This window comes from Myotis brandtii, unplaced genomic scaffold, assembly GCF_000412655.1.
Source record: "Myotis brandtii unplaced genomic scaffold, ASM41265v1 scaffold112, whole genome shotgun sequence".
Classification (NCBI taxonomy): Eukaryota; Metazoa; Chordata; class Mammalia; order Chiroptera; family Vespertilionidae; genus Myotis; species Myotis brandtii.
Genome location: NW_005353838.1, coordinates 3,263,781 through 3,274,940, shown reverse-complemented (window position 1 = coordinate 3,274,940; position 11,160 = coordinate 3,263,781). Strand labels below are relative to the sequence as shown.

At 38.3% G+C, this 11,160-nt stretch overlaps 1 protein-coding gene across 1 annotated transcript in view; it reads left to right on the top strand.

The window, feature by feature from the left end:
- The first annotated feature begins 396 nt into the window (after nucleotides 1-396).
- LRP2 (low density lipoprotein receptor-related protein 2) overlaps nucleotides 397-11,160 on the top strand; it is a 177,863-nt gene continuing 167,099 nt past the window's right edge. The window contains exons 1-3 of the mRNA XM_005857721.2: nucleotides 397-410; nucleotides 1,352-1,585; nucleotides 3,035-3,180. Coding sequence (XP_005857783.1) covers nucleotides 397-410; nucleotides 1,352-1,585; nucleotides 3,035-3,180 — 394 coding nt within the window. The remainder of the gene's footprint in view (nucleotides 411-1,351; nucleotides 1,586-3,034; nucleotides 3,181-11,160) is intronic.

Genomic DNA, 11,160 nt, shown 5'->3' with positions numbered 1-11,160 from the left:
AAGTGCATGAAAACTTGCCTATTTTTGTGAATTACGTTCTATTTCTTTTTTTTTTTTTTTAGCTCACTTTTATTTTGAATATAGATATTTTTGTCTCTTGTGAACCTGGGATATAAGAAATATAAGGAGAGAGTATAATTTAAAATAAAAGTATAATGTAGTAATAAGATAATGTAAAATTTATGTATTGAATCAACTTTATTTTGGCAGGGGAGAGGATCAGCTATCATTCTAATTAGGTTAATTTAGAAAGATTCTCAAACTGGGTTGCAGATTATGAATATAGAAGTCTTAGAGTATAAGCAAATACAGGGTTGGGCAAAAGTAGGTTTATAGTTGTTCGTATAGAAAAAGACATGCAGTACGGAATATATAGTCAATAATATTGTAATAACTATGTATGGTGCCAGGTAGGTACCTGAAATAGTGGGAGGAACACTTAGTAAAGTATATGATTGTCTAACCGCTATGCTGTACATCTGAAACTAATATAAAATAATGTTGAATGCAAACTGTAATTGAAAAAGAAAATTAAATAAAAAAGATAAAAAATAATGAAAAATATATTTAGGTTATGGTTATTACAAGAGCTTTATTAATTCAAAAGAATGTCACAGTGCAACTGTGAACCTATTTTTGCCCTGTATATATGAAACAGAAAAAAAAAACACTAAAAATTTCAAAGGGAGACAATATGTAGAGTTTAAAGTATCAGAAAACACTTGGCCAACTCTAGTAACAATAGCTCTCATTGGTTGAACACTTACTCATGTACCAAGCCCATAGTCCTTATTCTATCTTCATATTAATTTTATGAGTAGGAGCCCTTATTATTTCCATATTTAGATGGGGAAACGGAGGCATGAAAATGAAATATGCCTGCCATAGTATTAGTAAGAGGTGGAGCTGGGGTTTGAACCCAGGCTGCATGACTCCAGGGGCTTACCTCTGGAAAGTTGCTTGGCTTCTAAGCAGTCTTCGCTTTCCCCTTCCTTACCTCTCCACCCCAATTTTAGAGTAGTGTGTCAAGCATACAGCCACCTGGTTATTCAGACTTTATTTCTTAACCTTCTGTGGAAAAACTGTTGGCTTTTAGATATGCTGGGCTGAATGGAAGGAGGGAAATACAGATTCTTAGACTTGATATGCTTTCCTAAAGTGCACCATGTACACACACACACACACACACACACACACACACACACACACACACGGTAGAATTGGAGAATCTTGTGTTTCCAGTGGAAGGAGTTCTTGGCTATAAACAGTAGAGTAAGGGGTTTCAGTTTACAAAAGAACCCAAACTACAGTGTTTCAATAAGTCGTGTTCATTTGTTACTTGTTTTTCTAGGCCTTTGAAATCAGTGCTTTCGCAATATTGCTGCAGGGCCTTTTTCTTCAGCATAGATTTATCTAAGACAAATTACATTGATCCAGAGATGTCTCCAAGTTCTCCTGGAAAGCCCTTAACTGGTCTGTGCTTGTATGGAAAAATGCTGCTGAAGAGTTTCTGGTATCAGCAAAGATGCCTAGTACAGGTTCCACCACCTATGTGGTACGGTATCAGGAGCTCTGATAAGATACGGTATCCACCTAAAATCTGCCCCATCAAATTGGCGAGGAAGGTATTTGGGCACTAGAGAATGCCTAAAATGCCACAGTGAGAAGATTCATTCTTTTGAGGGCTTCCTATTTTCTGCTGAAAGTGTAAATATCCATGGAAAGGCTTTAAAAATCCTTTAAACGTTGCTGTAAGTTCACTGGGAGCAGATTTTGAAGGTCATTCATTGTCAATTCAGGCCAGGTAGAAAGCCACGAAAACTCCAGCCACAATATAGGAATCCAAGGGAGAGGGAAGGAAAGGATTTTTAGACAAGGGTGGGGAAATGAAACAGAGGTAGGACCATTGAAGTAGATAAGACCCTAATCGCCTCATTCCTGGGCTATCAGAAGAGCCTTTTAAGTTTAAGTTGCTTTCCCCTCTTTGTAACTTTACCCACAAAATGTAGTGAAGTGTTGAGTGGTCTTAATAAACAGTGAACATAACCTTTCTTGGAAAACTGGATTCACTTAGTTTCTGGCAGGAAATGGGATGGTTGTATTTGCTTGCTTGAGAGCCACATTGCTCTGGGTTGGTAGTGTCCTAGCAGTGGTTATTCTGCCTCCTTAAGAGCACACAGATAAGACTTCAACATATGTTTGTTGGGTTGAATTGAGTTTGGAGCCTCTGCTCTGTGAGGTGGAGACTTGTTAGGAGGGTTGTATGGTCTCTCTGTTTCTTACCAGGAAGCCTAGGGCTGGGATTATAGCAATGGGATATTTTATTCTTTCTTTTGGAATGGTTGGATGCCTAGGTTTACAGAAATCCATTCTCATTCAATCAGAAAGAAGGTAACAACTTAAAATGATCAAGTTTTCCTGTGGATGTGTTGTAAAGGCATTATCACAAATAATTCTAGTTAAAGAATGTTTGTAGCATTTTTCTATCCATAAGAGAAAGTTTAGAGAACTAGGTTAATGAATATCTTACCACTTTTGGGAAGAATTTGAAAGTTCATTCTTTGGAACCTAGGACCTGCAGAGTTTCTGAACTTTCTAAATGGAAAACTTATAAAGCTTAGTTTCAGTTGATTAAAATCCTGATTTTCCCCAGTTCTCTGCCATATGTTGAGGCATGAGCTGAGGTCAATAGGAATCCTTTTATAACTATAAAAAGGTAACTATGTCCAAGTTTAATGTGCAGTGTAAGGATTTAAGGTCTGCTCTGGGAAAGCCTGTATATTTATCTTCAATTATTTTTTTGGTGTTGAAATTATACACTTACAATATTCCACATAAAAACTCCAGAGGATCATCTGAGATTGAATGATTTAAAATAGACAAAAATGTAAAAATGCTCATTGTAGGAAAATAGAAAAATGCATGAAGAAGATAAAAAAAACAACAACAACCAAGGGCAGACTTGGTTTTGGCTCTAGCTTGACCTCTGTTTCTTGGAATAAATCTTGATGTCTAGTCTTGCTGTTGACTCCAGACTGGGCCAATGGATACTTGTTCATGGCCAGGAGGCAACACAACCACCATACATTCTTGTTCCCAATTCTGAGCCTCCTAGGAGCAAAGTGGCTCCTAAAAGCAAGGTTTTGGAAATGGGGACTAAACAGGTCTTATTTGGTGAAGGTATTGATCCTTGAGTATTTTATTTCCTAGAATGTTAGAATTGGATGAGGGGTGGGAATGCCCAGGAGGGAACCGCTCTCTATGGAGGGATTGCTGAATTCAGTCATTGTGCTAAATCCTCACCAGAACCTGATTTTGCAAGTCAGAAATTTTGCAGATAAGGAAATTGCATATCAGTTTAAATCCAAATCCACCAAGCTGAGTCAGCTAAGCAACACATATTTGTTGAGTGAAGATTCAATGGGAATGAGAGGAACAGTTCTTGCCCTCATGGAATTTAGAGTTTAGTTTGATTTGGGGACGGTCAATACTATTACAAGGGTTGAAACTGATGTGCCTCTTGGCTCTTAATCTGGCATTTTCTCCATTAGTATTTTATTTTATTATTTATTACTAGAGGCCCGATGCACGAAATTCGTGCAAGGGGCTCAGCCCCCACCACTGGGGCCGCTGCCTCTGCCTCAGCCCTCGCAGCCCCGTCTTCATCCGAAAGGTCGTCCGGAAGGATGTCTGGTCTAATTAGCATATTACACTTTTATTATATAGGATTATTTTTTGTTTTAAAAATCTTTATTGTTGAAAGTATTATATATGACCCCTTTTTCCCTCTTTGACTGCTTCTAGTGGGCCCCCAACTCCCAACTCTTCCATTAGTATTTTATTTTGGCTCTTATAAAAAAGTCTGAATTTATTACTAAATCTAATTAATTATTATAATACCTAAGGTCCCACTCATTTATTCATTGTTTAATTCAGGACTGTCACCAAATTTCCAGAATTGAGACAGCCACTGAAAACTCTATTTTTGGCCAAATTCTTAATGTGATTGCCTTTTTAAAAAGTGTAACACAGGTAAAATTTCAGTAAGCAATGGTTTTAATTATTTGTGTCAGTTATTAGAGATTTTATTGTATGCACTTCCTAGTACAGTTTACTACCGAAACCATTACTTTTTCCCATAAAATTCTAAGATTCTATTTTAATAGATGGTTTAAAAATTTTTACTGTCACTACTTAAAATGCAGATTAGGCAACATCTTAGGAAATATACTCTACCCTTTTTCTTCTTGCTTCTGACAATCCATTGCTAATGAATTCATAATTCTATTTTACCTGACATTAATATTGGGACATTTTAAGTTCACCATATATAGTCAGAAGCTCAAACACCATTTCATTACACATAGATATCAGTTGATGACAATATAATGTTGTTGATTCTATGTCAACAAACTATTGAGTTGTTTCAAGTCATCACAATCACATTGTAACATGAAGTGATGACATTTATGGAGCCTGGAAGTGATTTGGAGACCTATAAATGCTGTTTGAGCCCAGGCAGAACAAACCAGAGCAAAGGACACCTGGTGTGACAGATAACCTGCTGGCTTGGCATGTTCTGAAGTTCTCTTTGGCTCAATCTGTTAAAATCAATATAAGAGGAGACACAAGAAATCCAGTGTCATTCTACCTTGAAAATCTTTGCAAATATAATAGGTCCTATTTTATAGATTTCCAAGTTAACAAAATCAGCTTTACCTTTGACTCTGTATAGGGAAACTAAAATCATGATCATGTTGTTAGCAAATTGCTTATAATAAAAATGACAAGTTTTGATTTGTCGAATCAGATGTTCTCTTGTAGCCTTTATTTTTTTTTTGTGGGGGCAGTACTCTACACTTCAGAGTAATGCTGGATATAAATGTAATATTTTGCATAATATGGGGGAGGGGGAAAGCGGTCTCATTCCGCATTGAATTAGCAGAGAATGACCTGAACTTATAAATAGGCTCCCGAGGATTTGGGGCTGACTTCTTAGAGTCTTCGTGCAGGTCAGCATGGAAAATGACTATTGAATTGTTGAACTGTTTTTAGACTTTAAACAGCAGGGTCCCTTATAAAAGTCCACAAATCATCAAGATCTCAAGACTTTATCTTTTGGAACTCATCTTGGCCTCACCCATATATCTTAATACATCATATATTGTTCATTTATTGAGGGTCATCTGGGTACTAGGAGGTACTGTGCTAGGCACTGGGATTACAGAAGTATTTATTCCTGCCTTAGGAGCTTAAGGTTTAGAATAATGTTCTGTTCATGGTAGAATCATAATAAATTACTGACAGCTACTATCACTCTTCTTTGGGTTATTTAATTGCATCTGCTTCTTCTGTTCTCTATATCATGTCATTGTCGAAGAATAGAGTTTCTGCTTATAAAATCCTTTCTGAGATATAACTTGTCACTAGAGGAAAAAAAAATTCAAAAATACTTTGTAAAACACCAGCAAACCAGCTCTTTAAAAAAGTAATGACAATACATTTTTTATTAAAAATGTTGACTTTAGTTTACCAAATGGTTAATTATCAGTACTCATTATCCAAGAACAGGCTTTTAAACTAAATAACTAAATAACATGGAGTAAGAGAAGAGGAATATAGTGGGGTGTTTGCACAATTCGGTCAAGAATTACGAATGATTTAGCCCATGACTAGAGAATTACCAAATCCACCAGTTGGGAGTCAGTTTCTTCTCCTTTTGCTGCTATTGTTGTAATTTCCAGGATCAAGCCATTGTTTATTTGATAATCTGATGTTAATCTGCTTGTTAAACTGACCAAAAAAGATTCTTGAAGTTTTAACACATAATTTGATTTATGGTTCAACACTTGGGTCTAATTAATCAGAAAAACCCCAGTTTGATGCTGTCTATAAATGCTGTGTTTGGGTTAATAGTGGGTCTGTCACACCATTTATAAACCTTAAGCAGGACAGCTGCCTGCATGGAGATGCATATAGTTGCTTATTTCTCACAAGTGTCTCTTTCTTTTTTGAGTGTTTGATTTCATTGAACCATTTTCTAATATTTATATTGCTAATTAAGAAGCCATATAGGAATACTTTGGGCAATTTGGGCTAGAAATAAGCTCTTTAAATGGGGGTGATTTATAGTTTCTGTATAAGTGTGTTGAATCATTAAGTGCTGAAGGGCATTTTACTCTTTTCTTAAGTAGTCTGATTCATTGGGTCCTTATTTACTGAGCAGGCGGACTCTCTTAAATTTTCTTCTGTTTGGATAGTGTTCTTTTCAACATCCTACATAAGTGTAGCTCTTTGGCCATTAAAGAAGTAAATAACCAATTAGACTCTTGGGGGGAGTGGGGACTAAGGCCTTATTTTTCTTCCATGCGGAGGAGGAGTTCATCTATAGTAACCTCAGCAGACTTAGCTGATAGAGAAAGCACTGCGTGAATTATTGGGGGAAGTAGCAATAAAGACTAATACATTTCAGTGTTTGGGTATTTGCTGGCAGGAAGTTTTCATTGCTGAGCATTTTTGGTAAAAACTTGGACTTTTTAAAAATGTTTTAGGCACTTACATGAATATATATATAGTGAGTGTATGTGGTAGGGTTGGGGAGAGGACATTTGAAGAAATTATTTTCTGTTCTGGTAATTACACGCATAGATGCGGAAAGGTTGCACCATAAAGCAGGTGTATTTAGGACTTTGTTTTTTATAGTAGCAATCCTTTATATTAATGAGGAACTGCTTGAGGATTTTAGATTTGTTTCTTTTTTTCCTGGTGTGACTCCCCCCCTCAACTCTGCCTCCTCCCCCCCCACCCCCCTCCCCAGTGGGGAAGCCTGTGGACCGACTGTGGAGCATTCCAGGGTGAAACAGGCCTCCTTGGAACTTAGATTCTTTATCACACTCCCAGGGGAGTGCATTTCAAGTTGCTGGTACTAGCAGCTGCAGCCTGATATTGCCCAATCCCAGGCCCTCTTATTGATGGGTGGGAGGGAGTGGGATTGCTGTTTAAAAATTTTTATTATCTTTAGAAGGGAAGAATTTATTATAGGGGTTTTCTTAGATGATCTCTTTCATGTGGGTTAAGAGGTTTTGAGCTCTGAATGTCCAAGCTGCTTAGAGGTTCTAAGTTGTTTTCAAATAGGGGTGGTACTGCCGCTCTCTACGGGTGTTTGGACATGTATAGGGTTGTTACAGTGACTAGGGGATGGGCACTACTGGAATTCCACATGTGGGGGCCAGGGACACTATACATCTTGCTTTGCCCAGGGCAATTGAATAAATAATTGCTTCACCCTATATGCCCAGCATCCTCTCAAGAACTCCCGAGAAGTGAAGTTTTATAGATAATGCTCTGCAGAGTTGATTGACACTGGTTGTAGGCGTAGGAGGCACTCAATGAAAAATAAATGGATGTAAGAGACTTCGGGGAAGAGGAGAAAGGCAGGTAGCTAGTGTTGAGATGAAAATGGAGAAGAGTAGCTCAATTAGAAAAGGTGGAAACTTAATTTCCCACTTCTCAGAATTGAGGGGCTACTTTGATAGTGCATCGCATTATTCTGCTGGCTTTTGACCATTGGAAAGACACTTTAAAATTAAGCAATTATTTAAGCCATCTTTGAGATCAACTGACTATTTTGAGGGTTGACTGAATTATGTAGGCTGGATGCTCAGTCACATTCAGCTTGGAGAGGACGGCGGGGAAAGGACAATAGAGCACCTTTGGTAGCATCTGTGGGCCATGTTGGCCATTTGCCATGCAACTAGAGGCCTGGGACAACCTGAGGGGCTGCAAGGTGAAGCTCATCTCTGCTAGTAGCCTGTTAGTGAGCTGCCTACCAGCCTGCTCACTGAGCTCATGCTCTGGGCAAAGCATCTGTGGGCCATGTTGGCCATTTGCCATGCAACTAAAGGCCTGGGACAACTAGAGGGGCTGCAAGGTGAAGCCCATCTCTGATAGTAGCCTGTTAGTGAGCTGCCCACCAGCCTGCTCTGGGCAAGGTTCTGGGGAATGAAGTGGAGCCCCACATCCTTCTCATGGCCAAAGTCTGCATCCTAGTCCAGGCTTGCATCTGCCCAGAGCGGACCTTTAGTTTTAACAGTTACTGGCACTAGTGATTTCTAAGGCTTCTTACTCTCAGTCCATTTGATCATGTCGTTCTTTTTTTAAAAAATACATTTTTTTTATTGATTTTGAAGAGGAAGGGAGAGGAAGAGAGAGAGTTCTAAGGCTTCTTACTCTCAGTCCATTTGATCATGTCATTCTTTTAAAAAAATATATATTTTTTATTGATTTCGAAGAGGAAGGGAGAGGAAGAGAGAGAAATATCAGTGATGAAAGAGAGAATCATTGTTTGGCTGCCTCCTTCCTGCCCCCTAATGGGCATGTCCTCTTGACCAGAATCGAACGCAGGATCCTTCAGTCTGCAGGCCAATGCTCTGTCCACTGAACCAAATTGGCTAGGGCTGATCATACCATTCCTTTGCTTGGTATTCAAGACCCTCTCTTTTCCATCTCCCCAGCCTTGTTGTCCACCACTCTACAAGAGGTTCTCTGTGCTTTGTGCATGGAGGCCTGGTCATTAAGTCTTCACCCATGTTAGGCTTCTCTCAAGTTGTTTGAGCCCTACACTCTGCCTGGTCCCTCCTGCACATCCCCAACACCCCAGTGCAGTGCCGCTTTCCTTCATGAACTCTCCTCTGATCACTCTAGCCTGTGATGTTAATTTTTTCCTCCCCAAGACCAGTTAGTTCTTAATTGTCTCTGCTGCTTATGTGGAACCAAAGCATCTGCTGTCATTTGGCATAGCTTTGGAGTCAGACTGCCTAGATGTGAATTCCCGATCCACTGTCTACTAGCTGTGAGATTTAATCAAACCTCAGTTTCCTCATCTACGAGATGGGGCTATCAATATTATCTCACAGGGTTGTTGTGAAGACAAGAGAGATAATATATAGAAAGCACCTAAATGCTTCTGGCACATAGTAAATTCTAGGTGATTGAAAGGTGTCATTTCTTTTGTGGGAAGTGGGATGAAAAAGAGCGTAGACTCTGGAATCACACAGGTCCTGTTCTGAATTAGACTCTGACATTTTCTACTTCTGTGACCCTGGGGGAAACTTATTAATGTCCCTGAGATTCAATTTTCCCTTCTATTAAATAAGTACAAATCCCACTTCATAATATGTCTAAGAGGGTCTAATGGATGTGTATAAAGCCTGATACAGCAAGTGCTCAATTAATAGCAGTTATTGTTGTTGCAAGGTTATTTAATTTATAATGTATAAATAAATTTATAAACTCTATGAAAAGGACCATATCTTAGCTTTCTTTATTTCTTCCACAAACCCTACAACAATGTTTTGCACTTAGTAGATATGACTTTTTTTGGGCTTTATTGAATCTGAATCATTCTTTTGTTCTTTTTAATTTTTATTGCACTTAAATGATGTGTGTACATGATCACTCATCAATTGTCTTGTAGGTTTTGCTTCCAAGTCTTTGATTTCTTGAAATGTTCTCTTACTATTGTTTTGCTCTATCAAAACATCAGGGCTCTGAAACAATAATTTGGAAAGAGCAGTCAATTCAGTGGTTTGCAAACTGGGTGAAAACACACACACACACACACACACACACACACACACACACACACGAATTCTGGCTACCTAATTAGTGGTCTGTTATAAAACCAGGCAGCAGAAATACTGCACAGAAAGAGAGGCTAGGTTGGTTTGCTGAGCATGTCTTGTTTCAGTTCCATCAATTGAGTCCTTGACGGTTCCACCAGTTGACATTAGGCAGAGCAAGGTCTTCCACACAATTTGTTACCCTTGGCTGTCATGGCTGCAGTGTAAAGTTTTGGAAATAAGCAAGCAACTAAATGTTCAAAAGAGGACTGGCCTTGCTGGTGTGCATGAGGTGTGAGAATTATAGTGAACCATCACCCAACTTATAAACATCAGAAATATGTCTATCAATATCAAGGGAATAAAAATAAAGTACAGAAAAAGTGAAGTAAAATTATGGATGACTTAGGGAATTGCCTCTTAAATTTATTTGTCTCTTTGAGTTCCATGAAGTGGTACTATTAAAATGTCATGTAGTATTTGTTTTTACATGTATTTTTGTTGATTTCAGAGAGGAAGGGAGAGGGAGAAAGAGGTGGAAACATTAATGATGAGAGAGAATCACTGGTCGGCTGCGTCCTGCATGCCCCACAATGGGGATTGAGCCCGCAACCTGGGCATGTGCCCTGACCAAGAATTGAACCATGACTTCCTGTTTCATAGGTCGACACTCAACCACTGAGCCATGCCAGCCCGGCTCATGTAGTTATTAAAAAGAGTACCAAGTGTCTGGAAGGACGAGCACATATTAAAAGGGTCTATCAGGAAAATAGGATTCGCCATAGAAATGACCTTACTCTGTTAACTTTCGGCAATGTTCTCTCGACTGACTTGCCTTGCTCTCGTAAGAAGAGAATTCATGAGCCAGAAGAGAAACTTATAAGGAAAGGGTAAAATAATGAGATGGTTATTAATGTGACTCAATATTTTTCTCTTTTTGTAAACTTCTGAATATTCCTCTTATTTTAAATTATTCCAGATTTCATTTTTGGTATAGTTTTAAAATAGTAAATTCCAATTTGAAGTCTCATTATTTGCCTCCTTGGTGGTTTTGTATATCTCTGATATATAATCATCCCAAGAGACTGAATTTTATAAAGAGGAATCTTTATTACCTGATGAATATGTATTGACTATTTCCTGTGTGCCCAGAGCTAGAGGCTGTACAATATACAGAAGTGGTGTTTTCAATCCAGTGTTCTTACTCATCCTGGAAAAACACACAACTTATTCCCTCCTCTAGGCACTACCTGTTACTCTAATATCTTATCTTAGCACATTCTTAGTCCAACACTTAGACCAGAAATCTTGTGATATGCCTATTTATAAAGAACGAATTAACAGAAGTGGTGTTTTCAATCCAGTGTTCTTACTCATCCTGGAAAAACACACAACTTATTCCCTCCTCTAGGCATTACCTGTTACTCTAATATCTTTAGCACATTCTTAGTCCAACACTTAGACCAGAAAGCTTGTGATATGCCTATTTATAAAGAACGAATTACTTTAAAAAAAATAAATCTTTATTGTTCAGATTATT